We start from the raw sequence: 27397 nt of genomic DNA, 5'->3' as shown, positions 1-27397 counted from the left end.
CCAAAGAAATGACACAATGTAGGAACTCCTTGGTGCTCTCTGAGCTCGGCTGCTTTCTTGCTGACGTTTTGTTACCCAGCTAGGTAACACCATCAGAACAAGGGAGTGTGAGGTTTGCTGCCTACATCCTGCATTCATTCATTCCTCCATATCTGCTGAAGGCTCTTCTTTTGGGGAGAAGAAATCGACAGCGTTTGTAATTCAAACCCAACAGCAAGAAGCGCACAAGCAAGACGTTTCCAGAAGCAGGCCGCACAACTCATGTTATGCAGGTAGTCCTCGAGGTACGACCGCAACGGAGCCCGAAATTTAGGTTGCTAAGTGAAACATTTGTGAAGTGAGTTTTGCCCCATTTTACGACTTTTCTCCTCTGAACGATTCTCTGAAGTGGATCGTTGTATTTGTTAAAGTTAGTAACACAGTCGTTAAGTCAATTCCAGAGTTCCCCCTTGACTTTGCTTGCCGGAAGGTCGCAAAATCACGTGATTCCCCCAGAACACTGCAACCGTCATAAGTACCTGCCAGTTGCCAAGCATTTGAATTTTGGATCACCTGACTGTGGAGATACTTCGATGGTCGGATAAGTGTGGAAAAACAGTCATAAGACACTTTTTTTCAGTGCCATTGTAACTTTGAACCGTCACTAAGTGACCTGTTTTAAGTTGAAGATTCTTTGTATTAGCTCTGGCACACAGATATATTACACTGGTGGGCATGAGAAATGTATAAATTTATAAAAAATATTTATATTTATCTACCCTGTTTCCCCAAAAATAAGACATCCCCTGCTAATAAGCCCAATTGGGCTTTTGAGTGCATGGCAATAAGGCCAAGCGCTTATTCCAGGGTTCAAAAAAATATATGACAGGGTCTTATTTTTGGGGAAACACGATAGATACAGATGATAGATAGATAGATAGATAGATAGATAGATAGATAGATAGATAGATAGATAGATAGATAGATAGAGCTGGATAGATAGAAAGATAGATAGATAGAGATAAATTAGATAGAGAAAGAAAGATAGATAGATAGATAGATAGATAGATAGATAGATAGATAGATAGATAGATATAGATAGACATAGACAGATACCCTGATTTCCCCAAAATAAGACATCCCCTGATAATAAGCCCAATCGGGCAAAAAATGTGCCGGAATCTCAAATACTAATAGGTGGGAGACTCATTAAGAAAACATTCCAGAATAAAGGCAACTGGATTTTGTTGTTCCTTGAAGACATTTTGCTTCTGTAGAAGTAGGGAAGCTTCTTGGATGAGAAGTGAAACGTCTTCAAGGAACAACAAAGTCCCATGGCCTTTTGAAAAATCACCTTTGGGACAACCAGGACCTGGATGACGGAGAATCTCCGTGGACAAATCCAGAATAAAAACCTTGGCTGCTTTCGCCAATACTTGAGAAATTGCAAACCAGAACTCTCATATTTTTCGAAGCAGCAATTTCTGGGGGGGATAAAAGGGAAGGGTTTATACTCCTTGCAGACAGCTGGTCATCTGCATCCTTTTAGAGGGCCGTTGAGGGCACTTGGAGGTTTATCTGTGTCCTCAGGGCTACCTGAGTGGTGCAAATAGGTGTGGAGCCTTCTTGGAACAATTAAAAGGTTCGGTGTTGTAGACTGGAGATAGATGATTCCTCCTGCGCTTATTCTACTGTGGCTAAGAAAACATTGTAAAGTTCTGCCTATAGTAATCATGTCGTCCTTCCTCGCTGATGTCTCTGCTTGACATATTTAGGATTGGGGTGGAAAAGGACAGCCTGCACTAAAACATTCCTGAGTCAATCTTCTGCAGAGTGTCCATTAAGGGTAAGAAGACTTTTCCATCCAGAATGTAACTCTATGAACGTCAGATTGATTTTGGTTCATTCCCCAGCGAGCAGAACAGGCTTGAGAAATTCAACATTGGCATTTAGTCATTGGGCTTCGATAAACATATAGGATCAAAACTATTGATTTACTTTGGACTGGGGATCAATGAAGAAAATCCTCTCTATTCCTTCCCCCGTCTTTTGTCCTGCCTTTAAATGAAGCCTCCGGATGAAGCAGTGTTCACCTTTTGGGAGAATACATTGGTTCCAGCTTCATGACTCTTCCTTACTATTATGTTTCCCCGAAAATAAGACTGGGTGGTATATTAATTTTTGCTTCAAAAGATGCATTAGGGCTTATTTTCTGGTTAGGTCTTATTTTGGGGGAAATACAGTACTAAATGCATCCCTCTGGATGACAACTTTAACTGGGGCTTATTTTGGGAGTAGAGCTTACATTACGAGCATCCTCGTATTGTAAGCCCTACTGGATAGAGCTTACAACCAGGAGCCTGGATAGCTCAGCAGACTAATGCATTGTAATTAACATCCAGCTGTCTGCAATTACTGTAAGTTTGAATATCAGCAGGCTCAAGGTTGACTCAGCCTTCCATCCTTTCTAAGGTAGGTAAATTGAGGACCCGGATTGTGGGGGCAATAAACTGACTTTGTATAAATATACAAAAGTATGAAGGCTATTGCTTAACACCTTGTAAGCCACCCTGAGTCTCCAGAGAAGGGCAGCATATAAATCAAATTTTAAAAAAAATCCTGAAAAAATCATTTTAGGACTTATTTTAAGGTTAGGTCTTATTTTCGGGGAAACAGGGTACTTTTAAAACGTCTACCAACAGTTTTCCCCAAACCAAACAGAATTCAGAAGAGAGGATTCATTGTGAAGTAAAGGAAGCCAGTAAATTAGTAAATACTTACTCTGCTTAGCAGGTGCCCCATAACATTCGTTCTCTAAACGACACAGAAATACAATAATTAAAATATTTTTTTTAAAAAAAACCTTGTAATTCTTTCATTTCCATAGAGGAAATGTCCTAGAATCGAAGTGGAATCCATTTTTACGGGCTTAAATTATTGTGTGCTTAAAAAATCCTGAATGACCACTATCCTGAAGTTAGCAAAGTGAATTGAAAATCTTTTTTTCCCCCAGCTAAAGGTTCTCCAGATTTCTGCAGCCCAGATCTGATATGCCCTGCTAGGGGAAAACATTAAAATATTAATAATAACAATAGCAAGGGGAGTTCTGGGAGTTGAAGTCCACATATCTCCAAATTGTTAAGGTTGGGAAATGGTGGTTTATATGCTCTGAATGATGGTTTAATACCATCACACTACAATATCTGCCCATCCCAGCTTCTTGAGAAAGACTCACTAGGTGGGGAAAAATGCCCAAATGCAGTCTACAAATCTGGCAAACTGTGAAAACAACAAAACAACAACAACCACAGAAGTTGAGTGATGGTGGAGGAAGGAACCAATAGTTGTACCAATAGTAATAGGAGCCCTTGGAGCAATACCCAAAGGATACCTGGAAATTTTGAATTTATCAGACTTGAATATTCTGACTTTGCAAAAAAAACCCATTTTACTGTTGTGGTCCGCCAGCAGCCTGCGGAGCTGGCAGTGGAGTTGGACAGTGAGGAGACTGGGGGGGACAATGGGCCAGTCCTGGAGTCTGGGGAAGGCCGGACGAGGTTTCTGCATCGGAGGCAGAGATGGGGCCATCTGGGAGGAAGGTGCTGCATCCGGAGCCTCCAGAGTTAGACATCAGCAAGGCAGAGGAACAGGAGGAGCCTGTTCCTAGTGCACGCATGCGCAGAGTTGCCAGAAGGCAAGAGCAGCTAAAGCAAAAGGGACGACTCAGGAGTAAGGCCAGGAGATGATTGGCCCCTCCCATAAGGCTTAAAAGAGCAGCAAAGGCTCTTGGGCTCTTTGTAGGAAAGCAACGTTGCTAAATCTGTTTTCCAGTCGGCATCTCTTGTTTTTGAACTTTGTGGGGCTTTGCCAAGAAAGGCCTTTGGCAGGTTGCCAAAGAAGATAAAGGTTTGTGATAAGCCCGAAGGACTTTTTCTGAAGGACTTGTTTTGCAATTAATTTGGACTAAACTGGGAATGAAGTAATTCTCAGCTGTTCTAATAAAATAGTTTTGTTTGAGACCAATTGTGTCCTGTAATGACTAAGTGAGCCTGGGTCACAACACTTACTCGGAACTGCCTATATACTCAGACGTTACCTTAACAGCTCTTAGGTCCTTGGTTAGGATTTCAACTGTTAAGTTTTTACTAGCCCCAGACTGTGAACTGAATTGGAGGTGAAATCTTAAATAATAAATAAAAATAATAAAAATAATAACCATAATACAGCAACCCTTATCAATCATCAGCGCCAGTCAACGATATTTGTGATACGTTTTAAATGTTCAGTTGACTGAGTTTCCTGTTTAATGAATAAAAGATTATGATGATAATAGTAATAACAACAACAACAACAACAACAACAACAACAGTTCCTAGGTCCTTGGTTAGGACTCGAGCTGCTGAGCTATTAACCAGCCTCAAAGGCTGTGAATCTCACTAAAGATTAAATAATAATAATAATAATAATAATAATAATAATAATAATAATAATAATCCTGCAATAACGCCAGCGGAACTGCAAAAAACTGTGCTACTCGGAACATCGTACATCTTAAGACGGTACTTGCAGCAACCCGTATCAACCATTAGCACCAGTCAATGGTATTTGTGATGCATTTTTGAATGTTCAGTTGACCGAGTTTCATGTTTAATGAACAACGTAAATAATAAATAATAAAAACCCAATGTTGCTGGCTTTAGAGAGATACAACTGTCATTACGTACCATTTACAGCAGGACTCAGTGCTGCCCTGATTTAATAGATTCCTAGCTGTAGAAAAAAAACCTGCATCCTTCTTTCATCACCATTTGGGACACCATAAAACCAGGGTTGATGGGCCTGGCATGAAATGTGAATTTTGGTTGCTCCTAACTCAGAGATCATAGAAAGAAAGAAAGAAAGAAAGAAAGAAAGAAAGAAAGAAAGAAAGAAAGAAAGAAAGAAAGAAAGAAAGAAAGAAAGAAAGAAAGAAAGAAAAGGCCACTACGCTCAACTGCAGAGCAATTTCTCTCAATCAATGACACTGCAGCTCCAGATGTTGTGCTCAAGTGTCAGAGTAGGACTTTGGAAGCAGGGGGAAAAAAAAGGAGAGGCATTTCTCAAGAAGCGATATTTGTAAATGAAGCTTTTCTCGGGGGTCATAAATTGCTGGGGGTGGGGGAAATTAGCTGTAGAAACAGAACAATACACAGGGGGCAAAGCCTCCAACTTTTGCAATTCCCCTTCCCTTACAATACTAAGGAATAGTAACAAACGTTTTCACACCAGAGGATACTAAACTTCATTACAGATGTTTAGTTGGCCATAAAGAAACCCTTTGGTGGTTTTTTTTTAGTTCTTAAACTTGACACGGCTTAGAAAAGAAAGCAATAAAATGGCGAAGAGTTTTTAGATGTAATAGGGATGATACATTTATCGCCTATTCCAAAGCTGCAAGAAAACGGTTTTTGAGGGTCTCTGAAGGAATATATTGCTGGTTTAAACAATCCTTTTGCCTTCTAGTTTGGTTAAAAATACACACACGGGGAGAAGAAGCTGTTCCAGCTTGCCCAACGGATACAAAAGAGTAGAAAACCTGACAATCCATATCTCCCTTCCGAGGGTTACGGCCAGAGTTATTCCACCGGATCTACACATGAGCTATTGCTGGCAGTTGCTTCACTCTGCCTAACGGTGGAGATGTCCATAAGAAAATAAAGAAAGAGGTACAGGTTTCCCTGTCCAGTGGGTGTCCAACTTTAGAGCACAGTGGTCACCCCTGTTTCTTGGCCGAAGGAGCCAGCATTGTCTGAAGACACGTCTCTGTTCATGTGGCCAGCATGGTTATATGCCAAAGGCACACACAACGCTGTCACCTTCCCACCAAAGTGGTACCTATTTATCTACTCGCATGTGCATGCTTTCCAACTGCTAGGTAGGCAGCAGCTGAGGCAAGGACAGGAGCTTACTCAGTCATACGGTGCTTGGGTCTTGAACCCAGGCTGTCAGCTTCCAGCTCAGACAAACTCAGCGTCTTTAACCACTCAGCTAAATACACAGGCATTTCAGATGGCAAAGAAGTCACCACCTCCAATGCTCCTTCTTTCCCTCTCTCTACAAACATATCCCGCTTAGTTAAACCGGTCTCCCTGGCTTAAAGAGATCTGTATGCATGCTTTCAAACTGCTAAATGGGCAAGAGCTGAAGCTTGATACGGGAGCTCACCCCATCACGTGGCGCTTTGGGTCTCGAACCCAAGCTTTCCATCTGAGAAGCTCAGTGTCTTTAACCGAGCCACCATGCCCGAGAAGAAAATGATTCCCAACATCTGTAAACACATTGGGATAGAATGGTGGGTCCGAGCAACCAAGGAACCTCTTCCATCAGGAGTTGGAGATCATTGTCTGCTTCTTCTGTCTACTTCTTCTGCATTCCCCTCACTTTACATCTATGCTTCACCGTGTCTTCCAGGGTTGGCCACGTGCTACTATGACAAACGAGACACTCCCCCTCCCCGAAAATGCTTTCTGCTCGTCAGCTACCTACCTTGTAAATGATGCATCTGAGAATGCAAGAGTGCCTTCTTTTTAGAAGTGTACTTGTCCCTGTTCCTGTTGCCGTTTTCTGTCTGTTTGGCCTGACTGTGATCATCACTGGTAGTCAGATATTTGAGAAGCTCTGAGCAGGGACGTCTTTGTGCCTTTTGAGGCTGGCAGATGCTCTTCGCTTTATTGCTCCATGAATTCTCAGTCTTGGGAAATGAGTCACAGCGAAAGAGGAGGGGGGAAAAAAAGGGTGAAATTAGGGAGCTGAACCTTATCAGGATGGATACCGAGCGTTGTTGTTATTTAGGGGGAAAAAAAAGAGAGAGATTGATTAGCAGTGAAGGGTCGAGTCTAAGCCACTAGATCGATGAGCTGTGAATAATTATTTGCAGAATAAAGAAGGAAAATGACATTAAAATTCCTAAATGGCTTCAATGCTGCTTTTTATTTCCGTCTTATGTTTCAATGCTTCTAAAGGTAAACGGTAAAGGTTCTCCTCGCACATAGGTGCTAGTCGTTCCCGACTCTAGGGGGCAGTGCTCATCTCCGTTTCAAAGCCTAAGAGCCAGCGCTGTCTGAAGACGTCTCCGTGGTCATGTGGCCGGCAGGACTCAACGCCAAAGGTGCACGGAACGCTGTTCCCTTCCCACCAAAGGTGGTCCCTATTTTTCTACTTGCATTTTTTACGTGCTTTCGAACTGCTAGGTTGGCAGAAGCTGGGACAAGTAATGGGAGCTCACCCCATTACGCGGCAGTAGGGATTCGAACCGCTGAACAGTCGATCTTTCCATTGACAAGTTCAGCATCTTAGCCACTGAGCCTCCACGTCCCTTTCAATGCTTCTAGGCAGCACTATATATATACTTCATAAGGGCCTACAATTCCTTCACTGCTACCAGCAGGAAAGGAAAAAAAGACAGAGGAAGAGTTTAAAGCTTAATTTGATGCTGATTGCTCAAGTCTTACAACCTGTTCGCAACTCTCTTAAGTGCCCCTAAACGCTCTGTTTTCAGTTACAGTGAATGGCAAGACAAACATTGCTTAATACAGGTTGCTAACAGATTTACCCGCTGCCAGCAGCTCAAGCAATCAATGGCCACCACAGAGCTTTCTTCTCAGGTACCAGCATAATCTTCTTTTGAGCTGGATGGCTGGCAGAGGAGCGAACCAGGCCTGGACATCAAATCAGGCCTCTATTTTTAAGGGCAACTACATCTACTCTGCACATAGAAAAACGAAGAGTGGGCTGTAAAAATGCCAATATACTTTCAGCTCAGAGCTGAAGAAGCTTCTCGAGCGAGAAGCGAAACGTTTTCAAAGGAAAAAACAGAAAGTCCAGTTGCTCCTTGAAAAAGCAGCATCTTTTGGGGACAGCTTTCCAGCTGACAAACTCAAGTGTCTTTAACTCTGGAGCCATCGCACCCCCTTATAACAACAGTAGCAACATTAATTTTAAAAGGCATATTCACACGCTACCTAAAAAACTTGGGACGTGGAGAATAGCTCTATTTTATCTACTCGTATTCGCATGCTTTCGAACTGCTAGGTGGGCGTATTTATTTATTTTATTATTTATTTATTTATTTTATCATGCTTTAGAACTGCTAGGTGGGCATATTTATTTATTTTATTATTTATTTATTTATTTTATTTCTATACCGCCCTTCTCCCGAAGGACTCAGGGCAGTGTACAGCCTGATTAAAAGCACAAAGACAGACAAAATTTAAAAATAATTAAAATTATTAAATGACAGGCCCAATTTATAAAACCCCACATTTAAAATCCCATTTAAAACCCAATTAAAATCTTTACATTGATAGCCCCCAGCATAGCTGAGGCAAGGACGGGAGCTCGCCCTGTCGCGCAGAACGCGGGTCTCAAACCTCGGTTGTCAGCTTTCCAGCTGACAATCTCAGCGTCTAAATGCTTAGCCATCGTGACCCTCTACTAAATTCAAACTAGGCAGAGGCGTTTCAGATGGAAAATAAATCAACCCCTCCAATGCTCCTTCTTTCCCTCTCTCTACAAAGGTATCATTATCTTGAAGCCAGTATGCCACTCACCCTGGCTTAGAAAATCCTGTGGGCTAACCTCTGCGCCAGGGGTGGGCAATTAATTTTTCCAAGAAGCCGCAGGAGAAACTGGGACTGTGATGAAGGGCTGAACCCAGGGGTGAAATTCAACCAGTTCTTGGGCAAACCGTTAGTGGAGGCTGCGGGAAGCTCCGCCCACCCACGCCGTCACGACGTCACTTTTTGGGGATGATTTAAAGCCTCTGCGCTGCACAGAAGGCTTTGCGTATGTGCAGATGACAGCGCATGTGAGCAAAGCAAGCATTTGCGAACCAGTAGAGAAGGTACGTGAATTTCACCCCTGGCTGAACCAGTTGGGCTGTGAAAGTATGTGGGCACGCAGGCATGCCCAGGCATAAATTTAAATAAATAAACAAACAAACAAATAACAGCTGCCTTCAAAATAAAAGCAATGCAGCTGTATTGCATGCGTGCAGGGGTGAAATGCTCCTGGTTCGGACCGGATCGCCCGATCCGATATTGATGGAGGCGGGTGGTTCGGAGAACCGGTAGCAAAAATCCCTGCCCCCCGCCCCCATATCCAGCTGAGCCGTGCAATCATCAGAGGCTTTTTTTTTTTTTACTTTTAAAAGCATTTTTTCTTCGCCCAAAAAAATGCTTTTAAAAGTAAAAAAAAAAAAAAAAAGCCTCTGATGATCACGCGGCTCAGCTGGGATCGTCAGAGGCTTCGGTAGAAAAAATGCTTTTAAAAGGCTCTGAGGATCCCAGTTGAGTTGCCTGATCGTCAGAGCCTTTTAAAAGCATTTTTTTCTACCGAAGCCTCTGACGATCAGGCAATTCAGCTGGGATCCTCAGAGCCTTTTAAAAGCATTTTTTCTACAACCTCTTTAGCTGAAGAGGTTGTAGGGGGGAAAAAATGCCTTTAAGAGCCTCTGATGATCCCAGTTGAGTTGCCTGATCGTCAGAGTCTTTTAAAAGCATTTTTTTCTACCGAAGCCTCTGACAATCAGGCAACTCAGCTAGGATCTTCAGAGCCTTTTAAAAGCATTTTTTCTACAACCTCTTTGGCCGAAGAGGTTGTAGGAAAAAAAAATGCCTTTAAGAGCCTCTGACGATCCCAGCTGAGTTGCCTGATCGTCAGAGGCTTTTAAAAGCATTTTTTTTCTGCAACCTCTTAAGGTTGTAGAAAAAAATGCTTTTAAAAGTAAAAAAAAAAAAAGTTGGCCACGCCCACCCAGTCACATTACTTAACCCCCCCCCTCAAAGCCATGCCCACAGAACCGGTCGTAACAAATTTTACATTTCACCACTGCATGCGTGGCATACTTATTACAACTTATTAACATTTGCTTTCTAGTTTCTGACTGACCTCATCCAGGCAGGACAGCCATAGCCAAAGGGTCAGATGTGGCCTGGGAGCTATAAAATGCCCAATGTGCCCTAGGTACGTTCAGAAAAGGAATGATGCTTTCACCTACGGTCCCTATATAGCTGCTTCTCCTGGTGCCAAGATCTGACATCTGTCAATACCGGGCTATGCTCTGTGCTGAAACTGCAAGGATTGAGCGTTTGCAAATTCATCTCCACATACGCTTTAAAGAGGTGAACACGGTACCTTGGCCACGGCGGGGTTTGTTCTGATCCGGTGATTGGCGTTGGCATGGTTGCGTGTGCCGAGGCCGCTGCATTCATCGTAATTTAGTTGGATGTTTGCTGGAGCCAACAAGAGCTTCTTAAGCTGCGAGGAAGAGCGGAAGGAAATAATTGGTGGTTGGGAAAGGGGGGAAGGTTGGGAAGAGAAAGAAAGAAAGCGGTTAGGCGTTCTTATTTCTTATTCCTTCTCCTTTGAAATTCACACTCTTTGATTCGTTGAGTTCAGTCCGGACATGGAGAGATGGTCTGTGCATAGTTTACCCATTAAGCAAGTCTGATCTGATTTAGATTTGTCAAACGCCTCCCTGCAAAGGCAGAAGTTGTAAAAGAAAAGATGTGGAGACTCTAGAAAGAGTGCAGAGAAGAGCAACCAAGAAGATTAGGGGACTGGAGGATAAAACATATAAAGAACGGTTGCAGGAACTGGGTATGTCTAGTTTAATGAAAAGAAGAACTAGGGAAGGCATGATAGCAGTCTTCCAATATCTTAGGGGCTGCCCCAAAGAAGAGGGAGTCACCCTATTCTCCAAAGCACCTGAAGGCAGGACAAGAAGCAGTGGGTGGAAACTCATCAAGGAGAGAAGCAATTTAGGAGGAATTTCCTGACCGTTAGAACAATTAATCAGTGGAACAACTTGTCTCCAGAAGTTGTGAATGCTCCAACACTGGAAGTTTTTAAGAAGATGTTGGACAACCAAGTGGTGTAGGGTTTCCTGTCTAAGCAGGGGGTTGGACTAGAAGACCTCCAAGGTCCCTTCCAACTCTGTTATTCTATTCTATTCTAACTGAAGACCTCACTGGTTTTAATAAGAAAACTCCCAGAGCCAATGCACAATGCAATATTCTATCTCAAAGGAAACATCTGGGCTTTGGCAAGCCTCTTCCCTTGTAGCTGATAACATCTTTTAGGAGATGTACTTTACAAGTTTATCTTGATAGTCCCAGTTATGAGATCCTGAGCTTCTCAGTTCCATTATGCCTGAAAGATTAAAGTTGTCGGGCAACTGAATTGGGTTTTCTAAAGTTAGGGTTGAGAGAGGAACTTCTCTCTCTTTTATTTTGTTCTGTAACTTCTCACAAATCTTCCACCTGAAGGACATTCATTACACGCTTGTTCCAATCCTGTGTGAGATCTACAATAGATTAATGGTTTGGATGATTTATGTTGAATTTCCCCAACTAAAACCCATGAAATATCACCTCGAAATCCCAAGATTTTTGAATCAGAAAGCTGATCTAGGAGCGTTACAGTACATTAAAGGTTGCTCTGTTTCATTGCAGAATGTATGTAACTCTTCCTTCCTTCTTCCTTCCTTTCCTCCCTCCCTTCTATCTTTTCCTTCCTTCTTTCCTTCCTTCCTTTCCTCCCTCCTATCTTTTCCTTCTTTCTTCCCACTCTCCCTTCCTTCTCCTTCCTTCCTCCCTTCCCTCTCTTCTATCTTTTCCTTCCTACCTCCCACTCTCCCTTCCTTCTTCTTCCTTCCCTTCTATCTTTTCCTTCCTTCCTTCCTTCTCCTTCCTTCCCTCCCTCCCTCTCTTCTATCTTTTCCTTCCTTCCTCCCACTCTCCCTTCCTTCTTCTTCCTTCCCTTCTATCCCTTCCTTCCTTCCTTCTCCTTCCTTCCTTCCCTCCATCTCTTCTATCTTTTCCTTCCTTCCTCCCACTCTCCTTTCCTTCTTCCTTCCTTCCCTTCTACCTTTTCCTTCCTTCCTTCCTCCCACTCTCCTTTCCTTCTCCTTCCTTCCTTTCCTTCCTCCCACTCTTTCTTCCTTCTCCTTCCTTCCTCCCACTCTTTCTTCCATCTCCTCCCTCCCTCCCTCCCTTTTTCCAGGACTTATTCACTGAGCTGAACCTGACCAGAGCTGGTTATCCCACAGAGAGACTTTAACCTTAATCATGTCTGAATGTCAGCAAAATCTTCAACCAACTTCCATAAACAAGCAACTTGTGCTTGAAAGGAAATGCCTACGAAGGCACCAGAAGGTCCCTAGTAATGAACTCTGCATGCATGGACAACATTTCCTTTTCTTTCCCCAACACAAATCGAAGGCAAAGAAGACAACGACCCAATGGCCCTTACAGAGGCATCTAGAGTTCCTTCAGGAAGAGACTAATTTTTACTCTTCCAGAGATGTTATCCCCTCAGAGCATCTCCTAGTTGGAATTTAGCTTTCTTGACGTTGCAACTTGTCGAGAGAAACCAAACCAGACAATGACTTCATAACCCCTGCTTTGTACAGTCAGAAGGCAACTCCGTTTCCCAGAAACCCGAGGAAAGTGGACTCTTACTAGGGACGTCTCTTCTGCCTCCTGGGGTGGAGGGCTGCTGCCAGGCACTGAGGAAGGACTAGCCTCATTTTCGCTGGTCACATCTCCATCTGTCAGGGCATCGAAGGAAGGCAATCCATCTTCATCCACTGGGATGCTATCCAACGTTTCTGTGAGGACTGCTAGCAAGTTGGCTTCGCTCTCTTCATCTATCTTCTACTCATGCAGAGAATACAGGGGGAGAGGGGGAGGGAGGGAGGGAGAGGGAGGGAAAGAGAGAGAGGGAGGGAGGGAAAGAGAGAGAGGGGGAAGGGAGAGAGAGGGAAAGAGTGGGAGGGAAGGAGGGAGGAAGAGGGAAAAGGAGAGGGAAAGACAAAGAGAGAGAGGGAGGGAGAGAGAGGGAAAGAGAGAGAGGGAGGGAAGGAAAGAGATAGAGGGGGAAGGGAGAGAGAGGGAAAGAGAGGGAGGGAGAAAGAGGAAGGAGAGGGAGGAAGAGAGGGAAAGAGAGAGAGGGAAGGAGGGAGAAAGAGGGAAAAAGAGGGAAAGAAAGAGAGGGAGGGAGGGAGAGAGGGAAAAGAGAGGGAAGGAGGGAGAAAGAGGGAAAGAGAAAGAGAGTGAGAGAGTGGGAGGGAGAGAGGAAAGAGTGAGAGGGGAGAAAGACGGAGAAAGGGGAAAGAAAGAGAGAGGGAGGGAGGGAAAGAGAGAGGGAGGGAGGGAGAGAGGAAAAGAGAGAGAGGGAGGGAGGGAGAAAGAGGGAAAAGGAGAGGGAAAGAGAGAGAGGGAAGGAGGGAGAAAGGGGAAAAGAGAGGGAGAGAGAGAGGGAGGGAGGGAGAGAGGAAAAGAGAGAGAGGGAAGGAGGGAGAAAGAGGGAAAAGGAGAGGGAAAGAGAGGGAGATAGGGGGAGGGAGGGAGAGAGAGAGAGAAAGAGAGGGAGGGAGGGAGAAAGAGAGGGAGAGAGACAGAGGAAAGAAAGAAAGAAAGAGGGGGGAAAGAGAGGGAGGGGGAGAGAGAGAGAGAGAAAGGAGAGGAGAGGAGAGAAAAAAAAACCATGATTCAGGCCAGGAAACTAAGAATGTACAGCCTTATACATTAACATTTGGTCCCATTAATCCCACGGAAGCCATCTGCAAACTTGCAAATCCAGGAAGGTTAGAAGCGTATGGTGACCTCCACACACTTGTAACTACCTACTTGAAGTTGCAATTATCCTTACATTAGACAGCTTGCGATGAATGTTACAGGGAGAAAATCCTGATAGAATAATTTCTACTTAAACCCCGCTCTCAACGTTTCTAAACAATAGGATTCGTAGTTCTAGGAATCTCAAGGAACAGAAACTAAGGCTGTTGTTAGCAATATATCCTTTTGGCTTTGAAGTTGGCCTTCGCAGTGACGTGCTTTTAAAAAAAATTCAAACAGATTTATTTATAAGCTTTTATCTGATTCGAGTTGCAATTATTAAAAGCAGATTAATTTCTAATCAGATGTGGCTGTAACATTAATCTGCATGAGATGTCTTGTTGGTCTAAAACGAAATGCATATAACAACCCTCGCATTCCTCAACACAATACATCACAATTAGCATTCGTATTTTGGGGAAGGGAGAAAAACAAAAGCAAAATGTTATATCGTAGAGATTTGTTTGGAAAAACTTAACACAGCATCCAGTTTTGGTCACCAGAAGACAAAAAAGTTGCTGAGACTTTGGATAAAAGTGCAAAGAAGAGCAACTAAGACAATTAAAGGACTGGAGACTAAAACATAGGAGGAACGGTTGCAGGAACTGGGTTTGGCTAGTCTAAAGAAAAGAAGAATTAGGGGTGACGTGATTGTAGAATTCCAATATTTGAGGGGCTGCCCCAAAGAAGAGGAAAGGGTCAACTTATTCTCCAAACCAGAAGGCAAGAGAAGAAACCATGGATGGAAACTCATCAAAGGGAGAAGCAACCTGGAACTAAGGAGAAACTTCTGAACAGTGAGGACAATCGACCAGTGGGACAGAAGTTGCCTTCAGAAGTTGTGGATGCTTCATCACTGGAGGTTTTGAAGAAGAGACCGGACAGCCACTTGTCTGAAATGTTTATAGGGTCTCCTGCTTGAGTAGGGGGTTGGACTAGAAGACCTCCAAGGTCCCTCCCAGCTCTATTCTGGCTGAATTGAATACTCAGACTCCCTGTAGAGTCCATGCAAAGGGTTTGAGGGCAGCCAAATCCAGTTCTTGAAAGAAAGAAGGAAAGATGCCAAGATCTCTGCAGATGTTGTACGAAAATACTTTAGCTCCAGCCAGGACGATAATGGGATGGTATCTAAACACAGCGTAAAACTCAGAATGAACCATTTTCCCATTAGGGATTAGTTAAGATTGATCGTAACTGGATTAACTCCTATTCCGCTAAACCTCCCCTTTAGCAATTCGGGAAACAATTAAACAGAAATACAATTATAATGCTTGTTTTTACTTATTTCAAGCAAGCGGCACCATTTCGCCCTTTCCCCATCCCCCCCAAAAAAAGGCCAACATGAATTGAGCAGATTACGTGCAAACTTCCTTTCTTGAGATTTTACTAATTGTGGTTTATTGAGTGTTAATGAAGTAACAAGGAAACCACAAGATGACACAATGTGTTACAATGCAGCCCTGGGACAATCTATGAGGAGGTCAGGTCTTTGCATGGAAAATTATGTCTCCAATCAGAACGACTGAACTCAGTCACTTTGCTTTGCCTGATTTCTTTTCTTTTTTTCTTTCTTTTTTTCTTCTTTCTTTCTTTCTTCTTTCTTTCTTTCTTTCTTTCTTTCTTTCTTTCTTTCTTTCTTTCTTTCTTTCTTTCTTTCTTCTTTCTTTCTTTCTTTCTTTCTTCTTTCTTTCTTTCTTTCTCTTTCCTTTCTTTCTTTCTCTCTTTCCTTACTTTTTCTTTCTTTCTTTTTTCTTTCCTTCCTTCCTCTCTCCCTCTACTTTCTTTCTTTCTCTCTTTCTTTTTTCTTTCCTTCCTTCCTCTCTCCCTCTTTCCTTCCTTCCTTCCTTTCTTTTCTTTTCCTTTCCTTCTTTCTTTTCTTTCTTTCTTTCCTTCCTTCCTCTCTCCCTCTTTCCTTTCTTTCTTTCTTCCTTTCTTTCTCTTTATTTCCTTCCTTCCTTTTTCCTTTCTTTCTTTATCTCTTTCCCTCCTTCCTTCGCGGAAGAGGTTGTAGAAAAAAATGGTTTTAAAAGTAAAAAAAAAATAAAATTGGCCACGCCCACCCAGTCACATTAACCACCATCCACCAAGCCACGCCCACAGAACCAGTAGTAACAAATTTTAGATTTCACCACTGCCTTGAATGGTCGCTAAACAAAACTGTTATAAATCGAGAGCTAATTGTATTCCCTGACAAAACAATGTTCACTGGGTCACGAGTCATCAGACCCCAAATAAACCTCACAATCACCTAGAAAACTATGTTGGAAAAGTTTGCGACAAACTGGACATGTATTGAAATGGGTGTTTATATGTTTTTATGTTTTGCACCTTTCATTGTTCTGTTTAGTTTGTACTTATAAATAAAAATTGAAAAAAATAAATAAAAAGAAATTGTTTTACAAATGCTAAAAAATAAAAGAGAAAACTATGTTGGAAAAGAAAGTTGGCGTTCTTTTTCTTTTTTTCGTAATATGGACTTTTAGAGAAACCCTTCGACTTTTCTGATTCCAGCGGTTTGCACTTTAAAAAAACAGGTAAAAAAAAAGAAGAAAAGAGGGAAAAAAACCCCTCAAAGACAGGGAAGCCCGTTGACATTCAACGTCTCCACGCAGACTGGACACTGGTTCTTACTCATCACCGCAATTTCGATTAGTGTTGTGTTGTTGTTGTTTTTTTCCTTCGCAAGGAGTTTCAAACATTCCCCCAGAGGAAAAGCGAAGGAGGTGACAAAGAGAACTCCGTTCAAACAATTAATGTCGTTTTTCATTATTGTGCGGGGGTCCCAATTTACAGAGCAAATAAATCAAAGTCACAACAGCGGATGGCTAATACATATCTAACACACAGGAGCAGAGATGCCTCCAGGACTTAAAATGACGTGGTCGGGAGATAACCTTGGTGGAGCTAAACCACTTTTAAATAATATTTTCACGCCCAGTGTTTTTATTAGCGGACGTAGCAAGAAAGGGAGCTGGCAAAAGGGAGAGGAGAAAGAACCCGGTTTCTACTCATCGGATACTCAGGAGAAATTGTCCTGCGAAAGAGTGCAGAGAAGAGCAACGAAGGCGATTAGGGGACTGGAGACTAAAACATAGGAAAAACGGTCGAAGGAATGCATCGAGTCTAGTGAAGAGAAGGACCAGAGGTGACAATGATGGCAGAATGATGGCAGGAGACCCTATACCAGTGAAGGCTAACCTTTTTGCCATCGTGTGCCAAAAGCAGGGGGGAATGGGGGGGGGGATTGCACGAGTGTGTGTTCACACCCATAATTCAATGTGTCCCAGGTCGTTTCTGGCCTCCGGTGGGGTGGGAGGCCGTTTTCACTCTCTCCAGGTTCCTAGAAAGCCTCTGGAGCCTGGGGAGGGCGAAAAATGGGCCTTCTGGTCTCACCAGAAATCGGCAAACGGGCCGCTTCCGACCTCTGGGAGGGCAGGGAAGGCCGTTTTCGCCCTCCGCAGGCTCCTAGAAAGCCTCTGGAGCCTGGGGAGGGAAAAAAACAGGCCTTCCTCATCCCCCCACGGAGGCCCTCCGGAGGCCGGAAACAGCTTGTTTCCCAACTTCAGGTGGGCCCAGAAGGTCCAAAAACCCGTTGGCCAGTGCACGCATTCGCGCTGCAGCTGAGCTAGGTCAAGGCTCGCGGGCCCACCAATATGGCTCCACATGCCAGCTGTGGCACGCGTGTCATAGGTTCGCCATCACGGCCCTATACCATTTCACACAAGTGGTTGTCCAGTTTCTTCTTAAAAACCTCCAGTGATGGAGCAACCCACAACTTCTGAAGGCAACTTCAGTTGATTGTCTGATTAATTGTCCTCACAGTCCTCACAATCTGGTTGATTGTCCTCACTGTTAGGAAGTTTCTCTTCAATTCCAGGTTGCTTCTCTCTTGGATTAGTTTCCAACCATGGTTTCTTCTCTTGCCTTCTGGAGCTTTGGAGTGTTCCAATAGGATGTCACAGAAAAGAGGGGGGGTCAACCTATTTTTCCAAAGCACCTGAAGGCCAGACAAGGAACAATGGATGGAAAGTGATCAAGGAGAGAAGCAACCTAGAACCAAGGAGAAGCTTCTTAACAGTGAGGACAATGGAAGAGAAGTTGCCTTCAGAAGTTATGGATGTTCCATCACTAGAGGCTTTTAAGAGAGACTGAAATCATATAGGGTATCTTATCCTATATTCTATATCCTATAGAGGATTAGACTAGAAGACCTCCAAGGTTCCTTCCAAAGGAGGAGGAGGAAGAGGAAGAGGAAGAAGAAGAAGAGGAGGAGGAGGAGGAGGAGGAGGAGGAGGAGGAGGAAGGGGAAGAAGAAGAAGAAGAAGAAGAAGAAGGAGGAGGAGGAGGAGGAGGAGGAGGAGGAGGAGGAGGAGGAGGAGGAGGAGAAGAAGAAGAAGAAGAAGAAGAAGAAGAAGAAGAAGAAGAAGAAGAAGAAGAAGAAGAAGAAGAGAAGGAGGAGGAGGAAGAGGAGGAGGAAGGGAGGGGAAGGGGAAGAGGAGGAAGAGGAAGGGGAAGGGGAAGAGGAGGAAGAGGAAGAGGAAGAGGAAGAGGAAGAGGAGGAAGAAGAAGAAGAAGAAGAAGAAGAAGAAGAAGAAGAAGAAGAAGAAGAAGAAGAGAAGGAGGAGGAAGAGGAGGAGGAAGGGAGGGGAAGGGGAAGAGGAAGAAGAAGAAAAAGAAGAACTTCTTAACAGTGAGGACAATCAACCAGCGGAACAGAAGTTGCCTTCAGAAGTTGTGGCTGCTCCATCACTGGAGGCTTTTAAGAAGAGACCGGACAGCCACTTGTTAGAAATGGTAGAGGGTCTCCTTCTTGAGCAGGGGGTTGGACTGGAAGACCTCCAAGGTCCCTCCCAACTCTGTTATTTTGTAAACCTGATTTAGAAGCAGGATCAGGGTAGGAGATGACTAGGCTGAGGTCAAGGCACAAACTTTTGAGGATTTGTGAAGAAAAAGACGAGGAGGAAAATGGCACCGACATGATTCGGAAGGCCGTGCAGGAGAAAGAGAGGAGTGACTGCAAAGGGTGGTAGCACTTCTGGCCTGCTGTCATGAAAGCAATCTTGGTTTCCTATCTCTACCTCCTCCTAATTTTAACAGCCATTTTCTTTTTTAAACACTCTTCTTCACAGTTCTAAGGAAGGTCACAAATTCCAGTCAGGAGTTCCACCAGGATGCAAGGAACGCCATTTTAGTTGGTACAATTTACAAGGTCATTGCTCTAAACTATGATATTACAAAGTTTTAACTGTTTTATTAAATATCTCTTCCCGGCTTGATGTGTACGAGATCTCGTGTTGACAGCCCAAGGACAGAGAATCCTGTTGCCTCCAGAAGCTGCAAATTTCATTATTCCAATATTGTCACTCATTATCCACAAGGGATAGTATTCCCTGCCATGATTTTGAAGAGGTCTTATGAGCATCTTCTCAAAATATTCCATATTTATTTTAGTCAGGATGGCACGGCTCGCCGATCCATTCTCACAGCGGCCCCCCAAAATAAAAAATAAAAATTTTCTGAGCATCACCTTTCATCCCAAAGTGAAATAATTCTCACGATATTAAAACAAAAAAACAACAACAACCAAAAAGAGAGAAGCTTTTCTCAAATTGGCACAGAACCCAAAAGTTGCAGCCACAAAAGGGAAAAGTGGCATTTTACGTGTGAAGTAAACACTTTCCCCGCTTCCGGCTGACACAACCTGAAATGGATACCAGATGGAGCGAATCTTTCTGAGAATTGGGAGGTTGCGCTGAATTTCCGAAGCCAGAAAATTGGCACCACTCAGCATGGAAAATGGCCTTTTGGTCTAAATACCCTGGCGAGAGAGTTACTGCATTCACACAGTCAGAGGAAAATAACTCGACAGCAGATTTGACCATTGCAAAAACAAGGGACAGATGGAAACAGACCTCCTGCCTGGAAAAGGGAGCTGGGCAGCCCATGACATAGGGCGGGTGAGACAAAGAGGGTTTAAACATGGATTCATTGAGTAGGCCTTGCTCTTAAAACGCAGCAGTGAGTGGAAGGCTTCCCTTCTGTCTCATCCCATCAGACCTTCCCGGATTCCTAAGAGCTTCTCTAATTGGATCTGATCTTGCCTGCTGGTTGAAGTCTTGACTTCAGGAAGTCTTGACTTCAACACATTCCCGGCCCTACAGTTGACTGCCTACTTTTCGCTTTGGCTGAAAAACTGCAGCCAAGTGATGTCAGGAGTGAGGAGTGCTTCGGAATTTAAAAAAAAAAGGAGGGGAAAAAAGGGGGGGCTGGGAAGTATATGGGGAGGCAAACTGTTGGGTCTCCTTAAATTAATTCTGACTTTTGTCGGAGTTCCGTCACTGATCCTCACAGGACATGCAAGAGCCTAGAAGGAAAAGAGATTTTGGATCTACCTGAAGGGTCTATACACACAGTAGACAGGCTGGTAGGTAGATGATAGATAGATAGATAGATAGATAGATAGATAGATAGATAGATAGATAGATAATAGATAGATAGATAGATAGATAGATAGATAGATAGATAGATAGATGATAGATATTTATTTATTTATTTATTTATTATTCAAATTTCTATACCGCCCTTCTCCTTTCGGACTCAGGGCGGTGAACAGCCAAGATAAAAACATCTATACAAACATCACAGTTAAAAATAAAGTTAAAATAATTTATAAATTTGGCCCATAATTTAAAACTTGTCAATTAAAATCAATATTAAAATTTTAAAACTAACCCTAAAATCAAGACAGACCGGCTAACTGAAAAAAATAAGTTTTTAGATAGATAGATAGATAGATAGATAGATAGATAGATAGATAGATAGATAGATGATAGACAGACAGACAGACAGAGATAATAGCTACAAGATAGAAAGATGGATGGATGGATGGATAGATACAGTATATTTTATTTTATTTTTATTTTATTTTATTAAATTTATATACCGCCCTACTCCCGAAGGACTCAGGGCGGTGAACAGCCAAAAAAATAAAACACATAGATTACAAGATTTAAAAGGACAATATAAAACCACATTAAACAAATTTGGCCCGGAACAAATTAAAACACCCCCAATACTTAAGACAGATTTAAAATTTACAATTTAAAAAGTTAAAAGGGAGGAGTTAGGCCAGGCCGGCCTGTTGAAATAAGAAAGTCTTGAGGGCGCGGCGGAAGGTGCGTAGATCCGGGATCCTCCGTATCTCCAGGGGGAGCTCATTCCAAATGGTGGAAGGTGCCCCCACAGAGAAGGCTCTCCCCCTGGGGGCCGCCAGTCGACGCTGTTTGGCCGACGGCACCCGGAGGAGCCCCTCTCTATGAGAGCATACTGGCCGGTGAGAGGCTACTGGTGGCAGCAGGCGGTCCCGTAAATATCCCGGTCCTAAGCCATAAATGATAGAGAGATAGATAGATAGATAGATAGATAGATAGATAGATAGATAGATGATAGATAGATAGATAGATAGATAGATAGATAGATAGATAGATAGATAGATATGATAGATAGACAGACAGAGATAGATAGATAGATAATAGCTACAAGATAGATGGATGGATGGATGGATGGATAGATACTAGATAAATGATAGATAGATAGACGCTAGATATAGAGATACAGAGATAGATGATAGATAGATAGATAGATAGATAGATAGATAGATAGATAGATAGATGATTGATAGATAGATAATGATAGATGTTAGAGATCGAGAGATAGAGATAGACAGACAGACAGACAGACAGACAGACAGACAGACAGACAGAAATAGATAATAGCTACAAGATAGATGGATGGATGGATGGATGGATGGATGGATACAGTAGATAAATAGATCGATCGATCAATCGATAGATAGAGACAGCCAGATGATAGAAATAGATAGACAGATGATAGAGATAGATAGACAGACAGATTTTTTCTTAGTCTCTGTTAGAGATTAAGCAACAAAGGTGTTTTTTTAAAGATTCAAACCAAAACAAGAAAAAAAATCACACACACCCCAAAATGTGTTAATAATTCAGTTGATTGAAAACATACTCATATTGTAGGTATGGAAACCTGTATCACAGACTATACTATGTCTAATTTCCTGATTACAACTGTACGAAGAGAAGAGGAGGAGGAAAGTGTACTATGTACGTTCACCACCTTGAGTTATATAAAGTAATAAAGACGGGATAAAAATCTAATAAAGAAGATGTCAGTTTGCATTCAATTATGAGTCCCAAAAGTTCCAGTCTCTTTTTCACTTTTGTGTGTGTGTGTGTGCCATTCAATTACCTTCCTTACAGAATTTTAAAATTTAAGAATATTCAGTCAAATATTCTTCTCCCTCTGTACCTCTCCACCTCCTTTTCTATCAACTTTTTAAACAGAAAATGGATCCTTGGTTTCTTTTCATGGGTAGAATTACTATCTGTTTGGAAAAGCTCCTATAGCAATTCTAGCACCAGTAGGCAGAACAAGAAACAATGGGTGGAAACTAACCAAGGAGAGAAGCAACCTGGAATTAAGGAGAAACTTCCTAACAGTGAGGACAATTAACCAATGGAACAGAAGTTACCACCAGAAGTTATGGATGTTCCATCACTAGAGGCTTTTAAGAGAGACTGACATGATATAGGGTATCTTATCCTATATCCTATAGAGGATTGGACTAGAAGACCTCCAAGGTCCCTTCCAAAGGAGGAGGAGGAAGAGGAAGAGGAAGAGGAAGAGGAAGAAGAAGAAGAAGAAGAAGAAGAAGAAGAAGAAGAAGAAGAAGAAGAAGAAGAAGAAGAAGAAGAAGAAGAAGAGGAGGAGGAGGAGGAGGAGGAGGAGGAGGAGGAGGAGGAGGAGGAGGAGGAGGAGGAGGAGGAGGAGAAACATTGAGTTCTCTTGTTGAAGTTGCTCCTTTATTCTGGGAATAAAATTGCCTTTTTTTGTTATTAGTCATTTTAGGAGAAGCTGTAAGTCTTCTGGCAAAATAACAAGTCTCTGTTTTCCCCCCTGCTGATGAATTATTGCAACTCACAAGTTTACATTATGTTTACTTACAGGAATTCCATTACAATTCAGTTGCTCACAAACTGATTGTCCCAGAAATACAGCATCCTGCTAACAACCTCTGGTGAAACACTTTACATCTTTTGACCAACAATTGTTCCAAGCAGTTGCAAACCACTAAACCCTGAGATTTTGTGAGTGTAAGCTCTGCTTTTGGCACCAAAGCTATGAGGCAAAGGCAGACTGAAAAGCTGCAGTGATTCAGCAAAATGGGGTTACAGGACCCCAAATAAGATAATATCATGATGAAACTCGTTCAGGTAAAATGTATGTCATCATCTTCTTTTAACGACCCCATAATCCCTTGCGGGGTGGAGTCTAGGCAACTGAATGGAGCTAGCAGAGTGTTTTAATGGCCAGATGCCCTTCCTGTCACCAATGAGGAGTTTTGTTCAGCAGATAGATTCTCATTGTGCTCAGAGAAAGAAATATCTGCCTCTACCTAGGATCGAACTCACAGCCTCCTGATTGTGAGGCGAGAGCTCCTACAGGAATTCGAGCGAATTGGTAGCGGCGGCTGTGGGAGGCTCCGCCAACCCGCCCGGACGTCGTAACGTCCTGTTTTTGATGATCTGTGCATGGGCGGAAGGCCCTGCGCAAAGGTTAAGAAACGGTAGGATATAGACAGAGGAACTGGGATGGAGAGAACGGAAATGCAGTGGTGTTTAGCAGCTGGGAGAAGAATAGAGTGAGAAAACAAAACCCTTGTAGGTTTTTTTTAAAAAAAAACTGATCCATTGAGTCTGCATTATTAAGTCATTTTGCCTCCTAGTGATGAGAGAGAGAGATTCCTCATTCCTCTATTCTATTCTGCATTCTCATTCTATTCTCTATTTTATTCTATTCTATATTCTATTCTATATTCTATTCTGTTCTGTTCTGTTCTGTTCTGCATTCTATTCTCTATTTTATTCTATTCTATATTCATTCCATTCCATTCCATTCCATTCTCTACTCTACTCTACTCTACTCTACTCTACTCTACTCTACTCTACTCTACTCTACTCTACTCTACTCTACTCTACTCTATTCTATTCTATGGGTGGAAACTAACCAAGGAGAGAAGCAACCCAGAACCAAGGAGAAATTTCCTGACAGTGAGAACAATTAATCAGTGGAACAGAAGTTGCCTCCAGAAGTTGTGAATGCTCCAACGCTGGAAGTTTTTAAGAAGAGATTGGACAGCCGTTTGTCTGAAGTGGTGTAGGGTTTCCTGCCTAAGCAGGGGGTTGGACTAGATGACCTCCAAGGTCCCTTCTATTCTGCATTCTCATTCTATTCTCTATTTTATTCTATTCTCTATTCTATTCTGTTCTGTTCAGTTCAGTTCTGTTTCGTTCCGTTCCATTCCATTCTCTATTTTATTCCATTCCTTTCCATTCTACAGTATATTCATTCCATTCTCTATTCTATTTCTATTTCTATTTCTATTTCTATTTCTATTTTATTCCATTCCATTCCCTATTTCTATTTCTATTCTATTCTATTTTCATTCCATTCTCTACTCTGCTCTACTCTATTCTATTCTACTCTACTCAATATTCTATTCTATTCCATTCCATTCCATTCCATTCCATTCTATTCTCTATTTTATTTTATTCTACATTCATTCCATTCTCTACTCTACTCTACTCTACTCTACTCTACTCTACTCTACTCTACTCTACTCTACTCTACTCCACTCCACTCCACTCCACTCCACTCCACTCCACTCCACTCTCCACTCCATTCTATTCTCTATTTTATTTTATTCTACATTCATTCCATTCTCTACTCTACTCTACTCTACTCTACTCTACTCTACTCTACTCTACTCTACTCTACTCTACTCTATTCTATTCTATTCTATTCTATTCTATTCTATTCTATTCTATTCTATTCTATTCTACTCTATTCTACTCTTCATTCCATTCTTCATCTTGCTCTGCTCTACTCTATTCTTCAGATATCACTTCATCAAGATGATGTGGAAAGACCTTTTCTAACCCGGTACCCCTCTGATTCTTAAACAAAGTCAACCAGCTATTTTTTGTCCCCAACGTAGTCCCACAAAACAATCAACTTGTTTTGATTCTGTTGTCATCAACAATTAAGAACGCTAATTATTTAAAGACGTTTGAAATGCCTTGTAAAGATGTGTTGGTATATTTAATTAGAAGGTGGGTTGGAGTCATTTACATATCCTTGACGGAGCCATGATTTTTTTTTTTTAAATATGTTGCTCTTTCAAGTTTTATCATCATTTCTCTCCACGCTTTTTATTTCTGTAAAGTCAGCTTAACCCTACTTTTTCTCCCCTGCTAGTTCCTGCCCCACTTTCCTGCAGCTACTGTACGATTTAATTGTTTTAAGATGATATAGTATTTCTTAAGTTAAAAAAAAAAAAAGAAGGGTCAGGTGAATAGGCTTGTAAATCCCAGGGCCAGCCTTCCCTATTTAAAAAAATGTGGAGTCTACTAGCTCTATGTAATCATCTGGGACCACCAGAGTTCATTCTCAGTTTTCAAACAGCTAAACTCCGCCGGAGTTAAAAAATAAAAATAAAAATCAAGATGTGGTCCAGGGGAAGGAAGGAAACCAGCAGATAAGCATGGACAAATATGGCGGTACGTGATAAAAATCCAGAGAATAATAGTGAGGAAAGCTAAATAAATAGCCAACCGAATTTTAACAATGAAAAACGTATAATATATGAGGATATCTACTGAAAATACCAAGAAAGATTAAAGCCTCTTGGAAGTCTAAAAGCTAAAAGCTTCTCCTACCAGATGAATAGAAACAACCACTATCAAAAATATTGTCCACTCACAGTTTTAAGAGTTGAAGCTTCAACACGTTTACACAATATCGCATCATCTGTGTAGGAGATGACCAGGCTGAATGTGAGGGAGGGGTCAAACGCATCATCAGTCTTGAGTCCTTCGTGCCCACAAGGGACTTATAGTAAGTCCAACCATTCTTGAATTCCGTTGACCCTTATCTACCAGCAATTTGCTTTGACCATTAGTAGTTCAGATTTTTGTAGAGAGCTTAAACTTGAATAAACTTCTATATTCGTTTGAACTGCCTGGGTTTCCCGATTTCCCCTTGACAACCTAGCTGTGACTAAGCCTACATGCAGCTAACCTAATTGCTCATTTTGCTTTCTTTGTCTGATATGGCCTCTAAATTGGATAGACTCATTTCTTCAGCCTTCGCTTCCCTCAGGGTACTTGCTTCTCGCGGTTAATAGTAAGTAATAATAGTAAACTCAAAGGAAACTTTCTGCGTGTCACGCTCAAAAAAGGAACACAGGTAGAAAACTCCTCGGACCCTTGTATTAATAATAAGAACAATATTAATTGTTCTTAGATTTATAATCATTTTTATATCATTCTGTTTTTATTACATTGTAAGCCACCCACTTATAATTCTTTTTGTAATTCTATTTTTATTACCTCGTAAGCCACCCAAGATGGTGAGATGGGGAGGGGCGTCATAAAAATTAATAAATAAATAGATTGGATGTGTAATTCCTTTGTAGTAATGTAAAGGTAAAGGTAAAGGTTCCCCTTGCACATATGTGCTAGTCGTTTCCGACTCTACGGGACGGTGCTCCTCTCCGTTTCAAAGCCGAAGAGCCAGCGCTGTCCGAAGACGTCTCCGTGGTCATGTGGCCGGCAAGACTCAACGCCAAAGGCGCATGGAATGCTGTTACCTTCCCACCAAAGGTGGTCCCTATTTTTCTACTTGCATTTTTTACCTGCTTTCGAACTGTTAGGTTGGCAGAAGCTGGGACAAGTCACGGGAGCTCTCCCCGTTACGCGGCACTCGGGATTCGAACCGCTGAACTGCCGACCTTCCGATTGACAAGCTCAGCATTTTAGCCACTGAATGTACATTAGTAGTAAAGTACAAAATGTTCCACTGCAATCTTGGACTCCATAGGCATAGTCCACAAGGATCATAGAGGAAGAGGAGGAAGGAGAAAAAGATGTTGAGATTCTAGAAAGAGTGCAGAGAAGAGGAACAAAGAGGATTAGGGGACTGAAGGCTAAAACATATGAAGAACGGTTGCTGGAACTGGGTACGTCTAGTTTGATGAAAAGAAGGACTAGGGGTGACATGATAGCAGTGTTCCAATATCTCAGGGGCTCCTACAAAAATGAGGGGGTGGGTCAAACTATTTTCTAAAGCACCAAAAGGCAAGATGAGAAACAACGGATGGAAACTAACCAAGGAGAGAAGCAACCTAGAACTGAGGAGAAATTTCCTGACACTAAGAACAATCGACCAGTGGAACAGAAGTTGCCTTCAGAAGTTGTGGGTGCTTCATCCCTGGAGGTTTTGAAGAAGAGACCGGACAGCCACTTGTCTGAAATGTTTATAGAGTCTCCTGCTTGAGTAGGGGGTTGGACTAGAAGTTCTCCATGGTCCCTTCCGATTCTATTATTCTATGTTCTGAGAAACTACGATGAATGCTCTCAAAAGACTTCCAAAATGTGTATGGTTTCCGACAGCTTTTATCTACTGATAAAGGGTCAAATGTTATAGCAGTCCAAACTTTTGCTAGTATTTACTTGTATTTACTAGTAATACCAGTAAGAAGTTGTTTTAATTCAGTTACATACAAAAGAGGAGACATCTGAAGCATCTGGGAGGGGTTTTTTTCCCCCCAAAGGTGGCAACATCCCAGTGCCGAAGAAGCCCACCATCAAGGAACTGAATGACTACAG

At 42.3% G+C, this 27397-nt stretch overlaps 1 protein-coding gene across 3 annotated transcripts in view; it reads right to left on the bottom strand.

Moving 5' to 3' along the window:
- Nucleotides 1-27397, bottom strand: part of PPARGC1A (PPARG coactivator 1 alpha) — a 523380-nt gene that overhangs the window by 36886 nt on the left and 459097 nt on the right. For all 3 annotated transcript variants that reach the window (XM_087875545.1, XM_060688913.2, XM_060688912.2), the window contains 4 exons: nt 12480-12674; nt 10153-10275; nt 6505-6709; nt 2761-2793 (listed from right to left, as the gene is read on the bottom strand). In XM_087875545.1, the coding sequence (XP_087731671.1) occupies nt 2761-2793; nt 6505-6709; nt 10153-10275; nt 12480-12674 (556 nt within the window). The remainder of the gene's footprint in view (nt 1-2760; nt 2794-6504; nt 6710-10152; nt 10276-12479; nt 12675-27397) is intronic.

The sequence above is a fragment of the Pantherophis guttatus genome, chromosome 8, assembly GCF_059756535.1.
Source record: "Pantherophis guttatus breed Tessera chromosome 8, ASM5975653v1, whole genome shotgun sequence".
Lineage (NCBI taxonomy): Eukaryota > Metazoa > Chordata > Lepidosauria > Squamata > Colubridae > Pantherophis > Pantherophis guttatus.
Note: the sequence above shows the minus strand (reverse complement) of the source record. Positions and strands in the feature narration are given on the sequence as shown.